Consider the following 19,249-nt stretch of genomic DNA (forward strand, 5'->3'; position numbering starts at 1 on the left):
GCTGACTGTAGCAGATTTTAAATAGGATAAAAGTAAAACTCAGAGATGTAGATGAATATTTGAATAAAAAAAACTCTTCTCTGACTTCAAAACTTTTCTGGTTCCACTTATATATGTACATATATACACACACATATGATTGTTTTATCTGTCATCAAAACTCAGAATAGCTTTCCTTTATACTGACACTTAGACTAAACTATTACCAAAAATGTATTTTAATAAGAATAATCACTTGGTACTGCCCTTATAATACAGGATAGAGGGTTTTGTTCACTTGTAAAAAACTTTATCTTCTTAGTTTTTTGTCTTTGACCAGACGCCAGCAGCTGATAAACAAAGATAAGCCAAACAAAAACTGAATAATAAAATGTCTGTGCAGTGTGTCAAAAGTCAAATAAAAACAATTAAAGAAACTAGCTTTTAATATTTCAACCAAGTCAAATTATTTTAGGGAAAGCTTATTGTATAATAAATTTTTTTAAAAAAGACAGAAGATGTAATCTAATATGAAAACTGAGGCACATCCATGAGGTAGGTTCCTGAATTTATTGAAAAGTCAGATGTCCTGGTTTTCATCACAGTTCTAGTTTGGAGATCATTACAGTGTTTGGATATAATAACAGGCTGCAAAGTGAACCGCACATTCATGGTTTTAAAGCTTCATAACAACCCAGTCAGATTTTCCTTTGGTGTTGTTTTTCATGTGTTTCCACATCATATTCTGTGGCTTCACAGCATAGTGCTTAACACATTTAACACAGAATTGTATTTAAACACAGCTTCTAAGTTATATTTTGATTTTATTTACTTACTTTTTTGGCTCGCAGCAGTTTGATGTTTCAGATATTTACAAAGTCAATTCAACCTGGCGTGATTCAATATGACTATTTAACTTCTTAACCTTACACCCATTAACCCTCAACACAAGTGTTAATAAATAACACAAAGTAAACCTAACTGTTGAAATGTCTTTTATTGCATCAGGATCAAAGTAATCAAGTCACATTGTTTTTATTGAAAAAAGAAGAAGAAGCAGAAGAAGAAGATGAAAATGAACAGAGAAAAAACAAAAACAGGAAGTCACAACTCTGCATTATGTATCACTTTAAATAGGGAGTTATGTAAAATTGATACTTTGTTTTGCCATTTTAAAAAGTAGTTATCTTTCATTAGGAAAAAAATGCATATTTTCAGTGTAGCAACCAACTGTAGTTGAACATACATGGGGGCATTACTGTAGCAATGTCATTTGTTAGTGTGCAGAGAGTTGTGAAACTGTTTGACCTGGATATGTAGTCTGTTTTATGAATGCCTATAAAAAAAAATAAAATAAAAAAAAATCTGTTAAGATGTGAGACTAGAGGTTCATGACTGTGTAATGCAACAAACAGTTTGTGCATACATAGATCATCAAAACAAATCTAAAACTACAATGACAAGTTTTTACCTGTGTAAAAGACTCAATATGTGAATTATACACTAACAACAAAAAAAGAAGAGTACAAATGGCCTTATTATTATTGAAAACTTTACAAACTACACATTTTTTCAGCTTTTTACCGCTTCTTATACTCCTCACAGCTGAGTGGCTTTTTAAACATCTCATATTTACAGAATCTTTTACACATACACCCAAAAAGTGAACTTTTACAGATTTGTGTACACATCTCCTGTATGTTTAAATTTTTAACATATTTTAGCAAACCTGTTTTCCAAATCCTATAAATCAGACTGCACATCCAGACACATTAGTAGTTCTCTATGCACATTATTGGATGATATCACTAGAGAAGTGCTCCCATATATAGACATTTGCTTTACATCATATTATTCACAGATACTCTGAGATGCACTAATGTCTTTTCTCTCTAACCCTACAAGGACTGATTCATTGGTGATTTTATATCTTAAAAGAAAAAAAACAAAAAGCAGAGCTTTCTGGCGATTATGACATTTATTTATGGAATTTAATCAGTACACATCAGTATTATTACTCATGATTACTTTTGAGGTATTTTTTTTTCAGTCTATCATGACTGTTACACAGTCACAAGGTATTTTTGGCTATTGCATTTAGAGTTCGGACTTTGCTCACATCTGCCACCTTCAGGCCGTACTCAGGTGCTGAGAAAGAAGCTCCCATTGAGACGCAGGTGTTCCTGCACAACGTCAAGAGAAGAGAAGAAGAAGAGAATTATATGGAAAAAATAATAATTAGATCGACATGAAGTTGCAAGAAGTCTCCTAGTGCATGCAACCAAAGGGACAAATCCCACCTCTCGCCTGAGACTGGAAAATAAACACACCTGAACTTCATTGCAGATTCCCGGCTGGAGCGAGCTGAGCAGTGAAACTCTTGAGCCCCTGACCCCTCTAATATTCTCTGTAGGTTCCTTTCTGTGATACCTCCTCCTGTTATTAAAACAAAAACAGTGACAGTGAATAAATAAATAAGGTTGTAAAAATACGCACATAAATAACAAAGGAGCATTGGCGGAGGCACTAACCTGGCATTATGATAATTCTGCCCTTAGCCTGTTGAGTAGAAATGATGTGAAAATTAAAGGTTTTATAAAAGACCAAGAACAATAACCTAACAGCTATTAGAGTTTCATATGTCTGGATGTAAAGAAAGACATTCATATGGGTACACGTACTTGATCAACAAGCCGTTTAATGAGAGGCAGTCCCTCCAAAGCGGAGCTGTCACAGCCACTAGTCAACACACGCTCGAACCCTAACGATATCAGCACCTCCAGAGCTACTGCTGGGTCGTGAACCATGTCAAAAGCTGCAGTAGGATCATGATTAGTGTCATAATAAAAGCCCAGGCTTAATAATATATCATTAAGACGTTCTATACCTTTTCGGAGCTATACCTGATAATAGCATCATGCAAGGCTTTTATTCCATTAAGAATTTGTGATGCTTTTTAAGTGTAACTGTAGCTGAAAAGAATTTTAAAAGCTTAAAGCTGAAAAGCACTTTGAAGAAGAAACTTTTACCTCGGTGGAAGGTGACAGGCAAGGGGCGAGCAGCAGCTAGTGTGCAAAAAAGTAAGAAAACAAAAGAAAGAAATGGAAAAGTACAAAATGTCAAACAAAAGTGCAAAACTGTGAAATACGACTTGTATATTATAAGCATTTTTTTCCTACCTTTATGAAAGCCATCACTCATAGCCAGCTGTGCTATACTCTATATCAAAGATTGTTGGCTTCACTTTTTTATACTGCATATTGCAAGTAACAATGCAAGGATAGTGACAAAAACTTGAGAGAATATATAGTGTCTGATTTTTGGAGGTTACCCCTACCATGTTCTGAGGTCTCAGTAGGACCTTTGGAAATATGATGACCTCATGGTGCTGGTTGATTTCGCTTAACATGGGTCACAACTATCTTGTGGAGATGTAGTGCATTTCCTTCTCTGGACAGCTGACATATGACGGGCTACATGAAACTTTGTGTGAGATTAAAACTGGATTACCAAGCCTGCTGTAACACGTCTTCACCTGTGCATCTTCATAACAAGTGGTGTCCCATAATAAATTATCTATATTTACATAGTAAAAATACAAATATTGGATACTCAAGCCTACTAGTTCAAACTCTCTGCACTCCTGACAACCTGTAAAAGTTTCCTCTTTCACAAAAACAAAATTACTGAAACAAACTGGTGTCTGTTTCAATGTTATTGACTTGACTAATGGCAAAAATACAGAGCAAAGTGTCCATCAGCTGATTGGATGATTTGAACTTTTCTGGTATGCTTTTACATACATGTGAATGGGTTATTCAGACCAAAACAATGTAATTTAATAAATGTTTTGGAGGTAAGTGAAACAGTGTGCCGGAGTTACATTCAATTGTTTTGCACACTATCATGTCTGCACCTCCTAATACAGTTTCCGGAAGATCTTTTGTTGATCCCTTAATAAATAATTAACTCAAGTTAAGGTCAAACGCTCATGTTTAGACTGTAAGTGCTTTAGGCCTTGTAAAATTATTGGTTTTCTTTTTAAGTGAAAACATGTGAAGAATGAAGGGTACAGAAATATTGGTTCTTGTGTTTTTTGCCAGCTTTTTCAGAACTTTACAATTTAACAGCAAGTTCATGTTTATTTTTATTTTTTGTGGCTAAATAAAAGGTGCCACACTGAAGGAAATGGAAGGAAATCTGATGTGACTTGATTAATATAGAAGTACAGTCCCGATCAAAAGTTTAAGACCACTTGAAAAATGGCAACAATGGCCTGTTTCAGGTTAAGCGTTGTTTTCAATAAATTGCATTCTCAAATAAATGTTTTGTCTCACACCCATTTCTTCTTGTTGCATGTTGAAGCTCTACTTGGGAGCTTGTTAAGACCCAACCATGCAAAATATTACTTTTTGCCATTTTTCAGCATTTGATTGGGACTGTATTATGGATCTGTCTTATCACTGAAAAGTGACTAAAAATCTTGGACATAGCAATGAAATTTCTGTGGCTTGTACACTACTGTGATAATATTTTGCCTTTCTGACTTGCATTTAATTTTTTGGGAAAGTATATTCAGAATATTGCAGTATTAGAAACAATCTGGGGATACTATTTAGAATAAATCACAAGTCTCTACAATATAAACCAGAAATATTTAATTTTAAAAGAAGGCATATGTTTTTGTGTACTTTTCTAAAGGTTGATGGCGTTTCCTCAATCTATCGAACTCATAGATATAATTCTCATAACTAGTGGTTTATTTTTAGTGTTATTGTATATATTCTGTCTGGCCATTTCCTTTTAAAGCATTACCAAGTGCTTTTATCTTATGGGGGGAATAAACGTGCTTTGTGTTTGGATTGCCTTAAACCAGATACAATCACCTTTGATGGCACTAAGGTCAGCATACAGCAATGGTGCCTCTACAAAATGGCGAACATTTGGTCCGACATTTGGAAATGTAGTTGGCACCTTGTAGGTGATTGCTCTTTCTTGAAATGGGTTTTTAAAAAGGAAACCCACAGCTAGCAGCCGAGAAGGAGAATAACATGTGAAACATCTGAACAGCAGCACGCTTCTACCCGCACTCTGCATCTGTTAAGTCAGAATAACATCCATTTTTGACTTGCTGTGCGGTAATAAAGATGGATTTTGTTCAGCATGAAAAGTGACTTTCACCGCAGCACACCTGTTTATTTGTCATTTCTTAGCTTTCCACCTGTGCAGCTGGCCTATTGTAACCTTGTTGCTTGTATGGCCACCAATTTACTCCTCATGTTGTCAGACCACCACTAACTCATACCAAATATGGCACCTCTCACAACAATATGCTTTAAGCCATGTGAGAGCTCTTTTGTGAATGACATAACACTGAAATAGCAAACAGCTCCTTAGTATAAGTGACTTATTATTTTTCACCCCTCACAATTTTGAAATAATTTATGAAAGAGCTATATTGCATCTTTTGTTGGTGATGTAAATCATCCTTAGATTTAAATGTAGTGACTGAACACTTACACATGATTTTGCTTCAAATTGAATGTGAGAAGGAACAACTTCACATCCTGCATCTTTTCAAATGTTTCCCTTCTGATTTAGTGTAACTTATATCACTGAGAGTATCCTGCTCATTGTTATTTAGAGTGCTGTAACAAATCAGGTCAAATATATAAAGAGACCATACCCAATAACTCCATGCAGAGCTCTGCATCCACCCGTCCATCTTCTGTCAAGGCACCCAGAACGAGTCCATCGGCTCCTTGGCTCTTCATAAGCTCTATGTCCTTCCTCATCACCTCCACTTCCAGGTCGGAGTACAGGAAGTCGCCCCCACGAGGGCGTATCATTACATAGATGGGAATTTTGACATACTGCTTCACTACATGTAGCAGACCTGCAGTAAAGTACAGGCGGAATTATGTGTCATGCAACAAATGACCAGGCTTCGTATATAAAATAGGATAATGCTTAATACAGACTATGGACTACTGAAGACATAGTTAATTGGGTTCAAGTTATAAAGGCATTATATGTATTAACATGAAACTCTACGAATCAGAGAGTGGAATAAAATTGTTCAACAGTGGTTGCAGTATTGGACTAAACACAGAGAGTAGGTATGTATATTACACATTCATAATAAACTGGTATGGCACAATGTAGGGGAAGCAGTGGAAAAGAGAACGTCAAAAGTAATAAAAACCAATAATAGACATGAATAGACATAACAGCCGAAATAAAACGCTTCACAGCACAAGCAACATCCATCATGTCTCTGACTTTATCCCACCAAACTGAACCAGTGTGACCTTCAAAGACATGATGACAGCAAACCTGCAGAGAGGGCGGTAAGAACGGCAAGGATCTACACACTTTAATGCTTTTCTTCCATGAACTGGGCTGCAGTCATATAGAAAGAAATTGCTTAGGAAGGTTTCTAACCGACTGAAGTGTGTCTAGGTGGCATAACAAGAGCCAATCGAGTTTTCTAAATACTAAGAAAAGGTTTTTATTCTTTTATTTTACCTCTCTTAGCAGAGGCTGCATCGGAGCATGCTTTATGAAAGAAAAGGACATAATGACATCCCATAAGTCGAAGAGATGCACTACCTGACTATTATTAAAAACAAACATAGGCATAATTGACAGCTAACAGATTAACTGTGTTTTTTTTATTATTCTATTTTATGTCATAGTCTGCTGATGTTTAGAAATTTTAAAGGCTATATAAACCCACAGGTGACCTCTAAACATCATACTGCCTTGTCTGTTAAATAGTATTTAAGGATTTTCCAGAAGATGGCAGTAATGCAACTTGGCAGGTTCCAGTTGACTAAAACCTGAAAGATCTGCTGGTGCCTGTTGCGACAGCTTTTTTTTGTTTTGTTTTTTTTTGCTAGGGGTATCTGCAGATGCTTGAAGAAATCCTGCTCACCTAGACTCGGAGTGAGCCCACCCTCCAGAAGACTAGAGCACAGCTCAAGTCGACCCGCACCTGCCAGGACAGACAAGTTCTGATTACACCTATATAGACTTTTACAGCCTGTAATCTTTGAGGAATTAAATAACACTGCATGCCAATTTAATACTCATGGTAGAGATATGTCTGAGCTAGTACTTCAATATTATGCAACCTTTAACTCTGTTTTTAAGTAGAACTGCCTGTGCATGACCAATCTAGCAAGCACGCCACAGTGAGTTTAATAGTACGGCATGACAGTGTTCACTACTGTTCACTTTACTGACCTCCTCGTTCAGCATTGACAGCAGACTCCACTGAGTCCACGCACACCTCCATTAAAAAGCACTCTGCCATACTGACAGTCTAATAAGAGACAGGAATACAGTTAGTGAGCAAACAAGATTACGTGAAAACTCCTCAGTTAACACGTTCATTCATCTTTAGGTTTTAACTACTACTACAGCTACCTGTTAAATCCACGTCTTATCGACTCATGGAACCGTATCAGTCGTTTAAAAACGATATGAAGTCAGGTCATGTTTTGTGAGACTTACTTCAGCTCATACAGCTAGTCCGTAGATCACCGTTTTCCGGGTCGTTGAATTCAAAACACGCGATTAGACGGGTGAGAATATATAAACGTTTTATGATGCATTACTGGGCGATATGAGACGTATGCCCGCCCATGCAGGATACGCCTGAAAGCAAAACAAGCCCCCCGCCCCCCAAACGTTCTAGTCTGTGTAATATAATTTCGAAAGCCCGGTATATTATTTATATGTATATATATTTTGTTGTATATATATTTTTATTTATGTTGAGTATGTTTCGTTCCTGACAAGAAAAAAACATACATGTTATTTAGTGAGTAAATTTCTTGTGACGTCAGAAGGTCAAAGTTGAAACTGGCCGTTAGGAAACCAGCCGGGTGACAGCACAGTAACAAACGTGTTGAAGCTTTTGCAGCACTGTTGGATAACTTCAGCACTAGCGACGAGTCTTAGAGCACAGAGATGTTAATTTCGTCTTTGCGGACAACGATTTTTTGCGGGTGCAGAAGTGCTGGAAAGGGCTTTCAGTACAGCACCGTGAGTATGCCTTGTGTTAGCCGCTAATTTTAGCCAATAGCTTAAGTAAGCATCATTGGTAAGCATTGGGAAGGTCACACGCTGCCAGTAATATACACAATATGTCACATTACACATCTGTCAGCTGCTCTTTGTTCAGCTTTGTTTTTAATATGTGTTTGAATTAGTTAGGACAGGTAACATTAGCTGTCTAGGTGTACTCAAGAGTAGTCACGTCCACCAGTTAACTTACATCACCCATGTCTAGGCAATGCAAACTCTTAGATTAGCATTTGAGCTGAAAAAAATAAATTCAGAATGGAAGAACTAATATCATAGACCCTTTAAGAATGTTTTTGATTTATCAGTAACTAAATTTCCAGAAAAGATAGTGATATCAAATTCAGCAATACCGACTTACTGCCTTTTTTTAAAAGCTTGAAGTAAAGTAGGTTAATTAGGTCTTACATGTCTAAAACTATAGAATCACCTTACATGTGTTGTGCTTTCGTAATTTGTTAACATGCTGCTTATATGTGAGTATATGTGTGTGGTGCACTATATAGGAGGACAGCTAGACACTGGTGAGGTGTGGGGTAGCAGTGACAGATGGGTTCAAGGTGGGGGTGTCACTGCATCCAAAGCCACAGTGAAGAAGAAAGTGCAGGCAGTCGTGGGTGTGGGTGGAGACCAATGCCAGGGGTGATTTGTGACAGATAAGATAAACTTTTATTAGTCCCACACGTGGGAAATTTGTTGGGTCACGGCAGAAAGTGGACAGTGCAAAGTTACAAGCAGCAAACATTAAGAAAATCAGTGGAATAGAATAGGATAAAAGGAATAACATGCAATATAAAATAGAATAAAATACTATGTTTCATCAGATAAATTACACTTAGTGGTACTGCACATGTGAGTGTGTGTGTGTCTGTCTGCATATGTGTGGTCATCCTCAGAGTCTTTGTTGTGGAGTCTGACAGCAGATAACAGGAACAGCTCAGGTTGAGCGGACAAAATTAAAGAAGAAAGGTTGAGATGGGTTGGACAGAGAAGGGATAGTCGATGTACTGGATGAAGGATGCTGAGTGTAAATGACATTTAAAATGACATTTTTTTTTTATAATAAGGTAAAGTTGAAGCTTTAATGCTTGCGTTGTCCATCATCATTTCAAGCCACTTCTCCCTTTTATTTACATTAGCGTTCACCGCTTCGAAAATGGCTCTTGAAGAGAGGTCACAGCACCGTCACAGTGGAGGGAGGAACGTCCACTTCAGCAGCAGCTTCTGTCCCCAATGCAGCCTCAAATCGCATAGTGGGTCGATGGTTACTTGGCTGCAGTGGACTGGTGGTTGGGGCTATTGTCTTGGGTGGTGTCACAAGGTACATATGTTTTAAAATGAGCATTTCTGTATGTACTACTTACTCACTGAAGTACTGTTAACAGGCATTTACTACATTGCTGTATTTTTATGTATTTATTTTTTAATTAGACTGACAGAATCTGGGCTTTCCATGGTTGATTGGCATCTGGTGAGAGAGATGAAACCACCACAGTCACAAGCAGAGTGGGAAGCTGAGTTTTCAAAGTACCAGCAGTTTCCAGAATTCAAAATGTAAGGTCCCATTTTTCAGAATCACAGTACATAAAGGCCTGATAAATTTAATTAAATGTGTCTCTGTGTTATGTGTTGGTCTGGTCTCTAATGCGACAATTAGTTAATTTGGTATTATTATGTGTTTTGTTTGTTTAGATTGAACTATAACATGACTTTGCCAGAGTTTAAGTTTATCTTCTACATGGAGTGGGGACATCGTATGTGGGGCAGGCTGGTTGGCTTGGCATACATCCTCCCCACTATTTACTTCTGGAAAAAAGGATACTTCACTCGCTCCATGAAGGGAAAAGTGCTGGGTCTTTGTGGATTTGTCTTCTTCCAGGTAAGACACAGCTGTGGAAATGAGAAGATCACTGGAAATAATCATTACCTCATGCCTGATTTAGACTTCTGCAGCGAATCTTTGTAGAGCCTACATCATAACCTGCATAAGTAGCCATTGGTAAACTTATTTGTCCCTCAATGCTTTCTACCTCTTTGTGCGTTCTCTCACTTACATTCTGATACTTGCATCTTGTTTTCACACTGACATTGCTGACATTTGTGAGTCCTTATATTTTATGCTATAATTATCATTTCGTATATTGAGAAGTTAATCTCTCACTGACAAATTTAAAAACACCGGCATAAAACTAGCCAGAATTGTACAGAAGGAATCAGCTGTACTGAACAGGCCAGTCACAATAGTTGTGGTCTGCGTCATTAGTTTCAGATGGGTTTTGGATTTACGTCAGAGCTACGGTGTAGACTTCAAACTGAAGCATGAATTCCCAGTCACTTGTAGCTTTTTCTTCTTTTTTATTTAAATGGGTTGATTGTACTAATATTTAATGATTGTCATCATCAGGTTTATTATAAATGTAAAGTGAGGAATGTGTATACATGTGTTTGTTTTGTCAGGGCCTTCTGGGGTGGTACATGGTGAAAAGCGGGTTAGAGGAGAAGCCCGAGTCTCATGACATCCCTCGTGTCAGCCAGTATCGTCTGAGCGCTCATCTCGGTTCTGCCTTGTTGCTCTACTGTGCCAGTATGTGGACAGGGCTTACTCTGCTGCTGCCAGCTCACAGGGTACAGAGGGACTCTTTTACCTACAGAAAAAATACAAATGATAAATTTTGGAGAAATGTAAAGGGAAACAGTCTTTTTCTTTTTTTTTTTTTTTAACTTGAATGATGGCACCTTTTTCACAGATAGCAGAAACCAAAAAACTCATGCAGCTCAGGAGGTTTGCCAAGGGTACTGGTGGACTCGTCTTCCTCACTGCTCTTTCAGGTATTGATGGATCTTAAGTGAATTCAGTGTCACAAATGGGGTCGCAGAATCTGTCTACCGAAGTGCTGCTTTCAGTCTCAAGCCACTTTGGGGAAACAAAGTGAACTACCTGTAACTACAGCAAAATTGCACAGAAATTTCCTCAAAAAAGCAGGATGTTAATAGTGAAGACGACCATAATAGAAGCATAGGTGTTCTTTAAAGTGGCACTTGTTCTGACAGAACATAGGAAGCTCTTGGTAAATGGCAATGATGCTAGAGGAGCAGTTAGAATTTGACATGTGCAAATGGTTTTCAGTCCCGGAAAAGTAGGAGTCCACAATACATCTTCAAAGTGTATTGTGCACAAAGCACAATGTGTTACATAAAATTCTTCAACTGTAAATTCACAACAAGACTGACTAATGAATACTAGAGTGACAGTCACTCAGAGTCATTCACGGCAACTCACAGCTGACTCCATTAGAGTAACCCTAAGTGTATATAGTGTCACATTTCCTCTCTTAACAGGTGCATACTACGCCAGTCACCTCAGAGTCTGTACGAAGCTTCACACTTTGACTCTGAAACTTATGGTTAGAGGAAAGACATTTGGCCTGCTACCCCATGTAATGTTTTTGGGATAAAATTTGAGTACTGTATCTTGGCTTTTGGTAAATGTTGAAACAAAAAGCTTATTCATCTGATTTGATTTTAAGCGAAAGGTCTTTTGTAAAGTTGGCTCTTAGAGGGCAAATGGGTTGAGTGGTTGTGTAGAAAAGTAAAGTTAATGTAATTAAAGGCAATACAAATGTGATTTAATCTCTATTCATGGAGATGTATTTGAATCATTTATGCATGTACCTTTACACAGGTGCCTTTGTTGCTGGTTTGGATGCTGGGCTTGTGTATAACTCCTTCCCTAAGATGGCAGATAGATGGATTCCTGATGATCTGCTGGCCTTCTCTCCGACCCTCAAGAATTTCTTCGAAAATCCCACCACTGTGCAATTTGATCATAGAATTTTGGTATGCTATTATAGCTAAAAAATGTTGGCATTTCATTGTTATTATTCTAATTAAACATCATATTTCCAAGTTTTATAACTCTTTTAGATTGATGTGAAATGAAATGTTAATATGTACCCCTCAAGATGTATTTTTCTTTTCCCAGGGGATTACTTCTCTGACTGCAATTACAGGCCTGTATCTGTTCTCAAGGAGAATGATGCTTCCCAAGAGGGCTAAGATTGCCATCAGCCTCCTGGCAGCAATGGCCTATACACAGGTAGGCTGGAAGACACTGTAATTGCTATACAAATAGGTCCATTACCCTTCAGTATAAACAAATTGTGCTTTTGTGCTTTTCAGGTTGCACTGGGTATCGCCACGCTGTTACTTTATGTCCCCACTCCGCTGGCTGCAACTCACCAGTCTGGCTCAGTGGCTCTTCTCTCGCTGGCTATTTGGGTTCTGGCAGAGCTTCGCAGAATGCCCAAGTAAATTTCTGCTGTTTTACAGAGAAAACCTATCCCTGGTCGCTGCAGGTCAAAGTTTTAAGAGGCAGTAGTGAACTCGGCATTGAGAGGAAAAACATGAAAATGTGTTCTTTATTTAATGATGGACTTTTCTGTATATGCTGAAGCATCTGTTCAGTGGAGTATGTCAGCGCCCACTTAAAAAGCTCAAACAATTTCACCCCTGCACATTGCAATTTTTTTTTCCCCCCAATCATGAGTAATAGAAATCACAATACAAGTTAAACTTTATTTAAATAAAGATAATATTCCTAAAGAGGAAAAAAAAGAAATCACATTCATTAAATTCAGTTTTACTTGAGATTTTTTCCACCGGTCATCCATGTCCCACTTGCTGTGCTCATGATACTTTACATAGGAGAGTCATTAAAAAAATATGCATCAAGGCCGTCATCAGGAATACACTCAAATGATTGCGAAAGCTTTTGCTGTCAGAGAAACCCAACTTGTGAAGTGTTTTGCTGTGCCAGGAATTTCACTAGAACATGCAAAAAACAAAACAAGAAAATTTTCAGCTTTAATAACCTGGCAGTTGAAGGCTCCGTACATGGTTTGGAGTCAGCTGGTTATCTTCAGAAATGTAGACTGAATTACTGTATTTGTTGATGTTCACACTTTTATAAAGATGTTCTGGATGACATTTTGGTTATGAAATTGTCACATGGTCAGGTGAATCTGCATAGATACTACTGCCTGTTAGTGGAAGGAGACCTGGCTCCTGGGATGGTTTATGTAATTATGTATATTTAAGCTGTAAATGTTTCCTGTTGACATTATGATGAATCATAATTTGAATATTATTATGGACATTGCCTATTTCCCTTTTTTTTGGACTCACAGATGTGGAAAAAGGGGGAATTTATGATGACTCTCCCAAAGCACTGAAAGTGTACCAGAATGAACAAAAGCAGGTCCTCACTTAAGCTGATATACACTGTTTTTTCCTGCTGTGACAGGTCAAAATGTCAGTGTTATTGCTACAGGTACTTTGTACTTTATCTCACTGAAAGGATTTATTTTAATAAAGACAATTTATGTATAGTCTGATAAATTCACACGCCAGTCCATTTTGCATAGTAACTGTGTTTTTTGTTTTTTTTTATTATCTCTGTACAAAATATACACATTTTGAATATGTTATGCAACCAGTTTAGGCTAGCTAGACAGTCAGTACCACGGGTTAGTAGGTTTTCATTGTTCTAGACACAGTACATGCGGGTATAGACAGGTTTTCCTTGTGTTTGGGGAAAAGAACATAACTGGGCAGGAACAATTAGAGCCAAACCATTCTTCCAGAAAGTATAAATGTAAAAACTGCAGAACATAAAAAAATAAGAAATTGCAGGGTTGGAAGTGCATATTTTTACCGGGGCCGTTAGTGCACCCTTATAGTGTGCTCTGAGAGGAAGGAGACGTTGGGTGAGTGGAGAACATTATTGCTATTTCATGTTCGTTTCAGCTTTTAAGACACTTGGCCGATTTAATTACAGCCCGAGTGCCTTACATCATCTTACATTTGTGTTGCCTAGTTCTAGTGTGAAAAGAAGCAAATAAGTGGTTGCAAATTGCTCTAAAATAATTAATCTGAGCCTAATGGATGGGTTCACAACCTAAAATTGCACTTGACAGCGTGCAGGTAAACTACATGTAGTCTACCTCTTTTATCTCTGATTGCCCCTTGTCCAGCTTGATACCCAGTAACTCCCTCTTTCTTCACCCACAGGTGGGCTAAATGTCTTACCTTAAGTGGCTTTATGTACCTTTTTAATTGATATCGTTTCTTTGGTGTTACAGAGAGAGGGAGAATAAGAAATGGAGTGAACAACGGGGGCACAGAAAAAAGAAAACTGCTATCAAACCTTGTCTTGCACTTGCTACACACAATCATTTTATGCCTCCTTGAAATGGAAATAGTCGGATTTAATGCAAAAAGGGTGTGGAGACTGTTGTTTTTTTCAAGTGGTAGAACCTGTGAAAACCACATGACATTTCAGATTACAAGAAGTTCACAAATACAATCTGCAATCTAATAAACTTCTCTTTGAATGTATATTCATAGACTAGTACGATTGTGGTATGTCATTCCCATGTCGAGAGAAGCTGCTAGGGTCAAAACGGCTCATTAAATTATAGTGCAATCCCCACATTGTACAGCCTAATATAACACCACTGGGAATGCTAGAAAATGTACAACAGTCAATAGACAACTACTGTTAGGATTGTAATAGTTTGGAAGGCCGGGAATTACTCTACCAAAATCCTGTGAATGAAGGTGGGTGTTGTGTCATTTGTAAGACAGATGACATCTCCTTCTGTTACACATGCACGCACACATACACAAAGGGTGAGGCACCTGTGAATGACTAGGACAGCAGACAGACGAGCAGACTTTGGAGTATCTCTGTAAATACATAATTAGATATTAGTGACATCATCATGCGATATTGAAATCAGTCCCTTGTGGAAAAGAACGCGTTTGAAGCTCCCTCTGTAAGACGGGATCGCTCGGATCACCAATTTGTTGGTTGCTCCCTCAGGAAGTGTCTTTTTCTCTCTTGTCCACCAGGTGGCTGTAGATTCATTTCTATTTTTATGGCCAGGAAATGAGCCATGAGTCTTACGGCTCCAGGAAGGTGTTACCCACATGCACAGAGGCAAGATCAGGTTCACAATGCCATCTCTCAGCCATCACGGAGGAAAGGGGAAAAGTGATCTGAGATCAGGGTTTAGGGAGAGCATCCTTCTTCTGAGTTCAACCATTAAAAGGCTGTGATAGTCCCTCCGTCAGCAAGAGCAATAAAAGTTCAAATAAAACAGGCAGGGGCTGGTTGGGTGTTAGGTGTGCAGGTGGCTGTGAGCCCACTGCTTGCTTTCTTTCTCTGTGTCTCTGGGATAAAACATAAGGTTCTGCATGATGAGGATGGGCGCTGGGGACACTCCTTTGTTGCTTGGAGGAAGCCACTGGGGGGTCCAGTTAGAGGGAGGGGGCCCTCTCTGTGTCCTCAGGACTCAGCTCTCAGCAGAGACACGAGCACAAGCTTGCAAGTCGGGAGACAGCCACACACACGCAACACACATGCACTCAGACTCTTTCTCTCTCTCTCTCTCTTCAATCCCGATTCCTCTTACACACCCACACACACGTACCCCTCTCTGGTGCCAGTGTCCTCACTGGTCCAGATGTTTAGATGACATTGTCAAACAGCTGCATGGACTGCATGATGTTCTCATCCTACAAAGAGGCAAGAGATGTGCTTAAGTTTATGTGCAATTTGTGGTTTTATGAGAGTTATGTGCAGAAAATAGTTCTTAGTCAGGTGCAGTGATTTCCTAGAAAGAGCAAGACTAGATGTCTCCCCTGACTTTCTTTATGCTACAATTAGCTCACTCTCCAGTTGTAGTTACGTGACTAGCGTGGTGGGATTCTAAAGACGTGCATTTCTAAAAATGTTTTCAATACTCCCTTTAGGATTTGGAATGCTCTACCTTTTTGCAAGACTCAATGAATTCATCTATGGTGACCACCCCATCTTTATTCCGGTCCATTTTCTGAAATGAAAATACAACAACCAGACATTTATTTGGCTAACAGCATCGTTGTTTTCTCCAAAACAATACTGGTGCCATCAATATTTCTCTGCTTTTAAACAATCGTTAAATGAAAGGGAAAGAAAACATTGCTATGTTTGACCTGGAAGAAGCTCTCCACATGTTCTCTTGGGGCATCGTCCTGCATGGTGGGGTATGTGTATTTCCCCATCATGTCATAGATGGACTTCATGATGTCCAGCATCTCCTGTAAAGTGTATCGAGAAACAGAGAAAACAGTATTGAGAATTTCCAATAAAAATGATTTTTTTTATTGTGTGATGGAAAATGTCATGGATAAATATTCTGCCAGAAATCTCCACATACTTGCAAAATATTGATAATGAGTAATCATCAGCAAGTAATTCAAAGGGACCAAGAAATCAACAAATCCAACACAATCACATGTGTGTTACCTCTTTGGTGATGCAACCATCCTTGTTCAAGTCATAGAGGTTGAATGCCCAGTTTAACCGGTCATTAATGGTCCCTCTCAGGATGATAGACAGGCCAAATACAAAGTCCTGCGACAAAAGCGGGAATTTCCTGCATTGTGTTATCTTTACTTAAATGTTGACACAGTAAATAAGGCCAAACTTTTATCACAGCCTAATCTGGGTGTGCAAATACATATTTGTGTGGAAACACAAGTGATGACAAATTTCAGAAGAGCACACATTTTCCTTTATTCCTCAAAAGAAGCTGATATGTAAGAATAGAATAGAGCTTACCTCGAAACTAACCGAGCCGTTTTTGTTCGTGTCGAAGGCTTCAAACAGGAAATGTGCATACATACTTGAATCTGCAACGGTAGAGACTTACTGTAACCCGTGTGCCCTCAAAACATGTCTTTGAACAGCTGCGATTAGCAGCAGTCTAAATATAGAGTAGATATAAAAATAATTTCAAATACAACTGGAGGCGAGTGGTTAACATTTCATCAACCTAAATATTGTGAAATGAAAAATCACTTTGCCTCTCCGCAGTGCACATACCTCAGTCCGGCCGAGTAGAGTTAGAATAAGATAATTATATTCGCTTCACTTTTATGACAAAAAGCTACATTAACATTAACAACTGTTGTTTGAACTTTTATTTTTAATTTAATTTTGAAATAAATTAAACTACTGGCACTGTTGGACCTCTTCGTGCTTATTGTTGGGAGAACTCACCTCCCTGAGGGAAGAACTGGGAGTAAATGTTCTTAAAGTTCTCCTCATTTACCACACCACTTGGGCACTCCTGGGAAAACAAATAAAGAAAATAAATTTTAAAAAATGTAAACTCATTAATTCCCATCTTGCACAGGATATGCACACATGGAGCTAGAGCCCTTGTTTTCTCACTGTCTTCTGTAACCAGACCTACATTTTTGAAGCCCCTGTAGAGGACTTGGAGCTCCTTTTTGGTAAACTTAGTTTGCTCCTGCAGCTTGTCCATGCTTTCAGGGCGATGGCACACAGTGGATAACTCAAAGTCATCTTCCACGCTGTCTGTGAGGGACAGATAAGTTTTAGTTAGTATCTACACCACATTAACCCCCAGTGTAGCCATGACCTGGCCAAGATATCTAGCTGAAGTTATCAAACGGATCTTGAGCTTATCATAAAGCTTAAATCTTATACAGCAGAAATGGAGAACATGACTAATTATTGTGATATTATAATGAATTAAACATAAACAAACACAATTTTCCACACATAGCTGTGAGATTACTAGCACTAGCAATTTCCACACATCTTTGTAGCATCTTAAGTATTATCTGAAAAGCTGAAGCACACTACAGACAAGAGTGGCCTGTGAGGAAGTGGAAGAAGAGGTTTAACACTCATAAAAATGGAAGAGACATTTAAAAAGTTCAAAGTAAAGACACTGCCAGATATTTCTTATTTCATTTGCATTCTAGCTGGAACCTATTCGCTTTCACCTGACTTTGACCTCTGTACTGTAAATATGGTATTTCTGGTATATGAAATACCAACACACACACATTCCAGTACCCAAATATATGGCACACGCCTCAAATCACAAAAAGAAAAACAGCTCTGACCCACAATCCACAACGCCAGATAGTTGTAGAGTTTTTGGAGTCTGTAAGGGTGTATGTGGATTTATGTGTAGCCTGAATGTTTTGATGTGACTTTATCCACACGAGCGTCTGCGCCAGCCTTCTCAACTGACTAAAGAGGCAGGTAGGAGAAAGCAGAGATGTATAGAGTGAAAGAGCACTTGCTTTGACTGATTGAGGGGGTAGTCGAAGGCTTGCAGCACGGCAGCAGTTTGAGGAATCGCTGCTTTATGGTTTTTTTGCTTTGGCTGGTGGAAGGGTTACCTGAAATCACCAACCATAGCACAAGAGTTAGATACACATACACGAAAGTCTGTGATTTACACGCACACACATGCCTATAAAGTCATGCAACGGACAGATTCAACAACAGACGGATTCATGCTGCTGACTTGGCTTAGCAAAGGGAGACCACCAACTTCAAGCTGTAGATAGTACCACCTGCTCTCAGCTTCACCCCAATAAACACACAGTTTACCTCATAAGACTGACTTGTATCACGGTGCCATATCCAGTACACTGACTTTAGAAATATTAGTGCCGAGTATACCAATTCAAAACATAAACCAGTATTGTACTCACATTCAGGTTAAACAACCACTTAATGGTAATGGAAAGCAATTTGCAAGAAGGGTGTACAGAAAAACACCCTCAGCCAGAGCCCATAACATTTACCAGAGATTGTTTTGTGTGTCACGAAATGAATATTAGTAGACGTAAAACACATTGGCACAGATAAACCTAGGTACTTACTGCAAAGAGGTCCACAGATCCCTTTAAGGAGGACCCCAGCAGTCTGAGGGATGAAGTAGGACATGATGGACTGAAAACCAACACAACCACAGCACCCCCACTGATTTATCTCGCCTTTGTTATGTCTCACCCTGTTATCTCTCTGCTCTGTGGAGCGTCAGGGGCTCTGGCCCTCCTGACAACATGTGGCTCTGGCATCATTTGCAACCAGAACAGGCAGAGCACGCTCTCCAAGCATGCCAGATTCTTCTATCGAGCAGTCTCACAGAGGCTCAGCCATAGGCACAAGGGTCTGCTTGTGGGTAAGTGTGTTTTTTTTGCAAACAGGTTCATCAGCTGACAACAATGCAGACGTAACTATCAAATGCTTAACAACCAGTGAAATGTGCAAAAATAAGTCAGAAAATGTCCAGTGTAACCCACA

The 19,249-nt window shown here is 38.7% G+C and overlaps 3 protein-coding genes across 8 annotated transcripts in view; 1 reads left to right on the top strand and 2 right to left on the bottom strand.

Annotated features, from left to right (window-relative positions):
- Positions 1 to 961: 961 nt before the first annotated feature.
- Positions 962 to 7,596, bottom strand: cutc (cutC copper transporter homolog (E. coli)). 3 transcript variants are annotated; one of them, XM_063492083.1, is made up of 10 exons: positions 7,498 to 7,596; positions 7,228 to 7,306; positions 6,917 to 6,976; positions 6,508 to 6,537; positions 5,666 to 5,875; positions 3,009 to 3,044; positions 2,661 to 2,794; positions 2,511 to 2,538; positions 2,310 to 2,415; positions 962 to 2,162 (listed from the first exon to the last, which is right to left on the bottom strand). In XM_063492083.1, the coding sequence occupies exons 2-10, from the start codon at positions 7,295 to 7,297 to the stop codon at positions 2,051 to 2,053; spliced, it is 786 nt and encodes a 261-aa protein (XP_063348153.1). In that variant the 5' UTR covers positions 7,298 to 7,306; positions 7,498 to 7,596; the 3' UTR covers positions 962 to 2,050. The 3 variants fall into 3 exon arrangements, with proteins under 3 accessions (XP_063348153.1, XP_063348152.1, XP_063348155.1); XM_063492082.1 differs by having other exon boundaries at positions 7,411 to 7,531; XM_063492085.1 differs by lacking the exon at positions 6,508 to 6,537 and having other exon boundaries at positions 7,411 to 7,531.
- Positions 7,597 to 7,847: 251 nt separating this feature from the next.
- Positions 7,848 to 13,450, top strand: LOC134639669 (heme A synthase COX15). Its single transcript, XM_063490990.1, has 9 exons — positions 7,848 to 8,031; positions 9,210 to 9,391; positions 9,502 to 9,624; positions 9,763 to 9,949; positions 10,528 to 10,695; positions 10,818 to 10,899; positions 11,753 to 11,907; positions 12,053 to 12,166; positions 12,250 to 13,450. The coding sequence occupies exons 1-9, from the start codon at positions 7,957 to 7,959 to the stop codon at positions 12,379 to 12,381; spliced, it is 1,218 nt and encodes a 405-aa protein (XP_063347060.1). The 5' UTR covers positions 7,848 to 7,956; the 3' UTR covers positions 12,382 to 13,450.
- Positions 13,451 to 13,481: 31 nt separating this feature from the next.
- Positions 13,482 to 19,249, bottom strand: part of LOC134639670 (Kv channel-interacting protein 2) — a 104,251-nt gene continuing 98,483 nt past the window's right edge. For 2 of the 4 annotated variants that reach the window (XM_063490996.1, XM_063490995.1), the window contains exons 2-8: positions 17,373 to 17,497; positions 17,177 to 17,246; positions 16,736 to 16,806; positions 16,421 to 16,528; positions 16,108 to 16,212; positions 15,903 to 15,965; positions 13,484 to 15,648 (exon numbers count right to left, since the gene is read on the bottom strand). In XM_063490996.1, the coding sequence (XP_063347066.1) occupies positions 15,601 to 15,648; positions 15,903 to 15,965; positions 16,108 to 16,212; positions 16,421 to 16,528; positions 16,736 to 16,806; positions 17,177 to 17,246; positions 17,373 to 17,497 (590 nt within the window). In that variant the 3' untranslated portion in view covers positions 13,484 to 15,600. Of the gene's footprint in view, positions 15,649 to 15,902; positions 15,966 to 16,107; positions 16,213 to 16,420; positions 16,529 to 16,735; positions 16,807 to 17,176; positions 17,247 to 17,372; positions 17,498 to 18,237; positions 18,337 to 19,249 lie in introns of all 4 variants that reach the window. The other 2 variants (XM_063490993.1, XM_063490994.1) reach the window with 2 other exon arrangements.

The sequence above is a fragment of the Pelmatolapia mariae genome, linkage group LG13, assembly GCF_036321145.2.
Source record: "Pelmatolapia mariae isolate MD_Pm_ZW linkage group LG13, Pm_UMD_F_2, whole genome shotgun sequence".
Classification (NCBI taxonomy): Eukaryota; Metazoa; Chordata; class Actinopteri; order Cichliformes; family Cichlidae; genus Pelmatolapia; species Pelmatolapia mariae.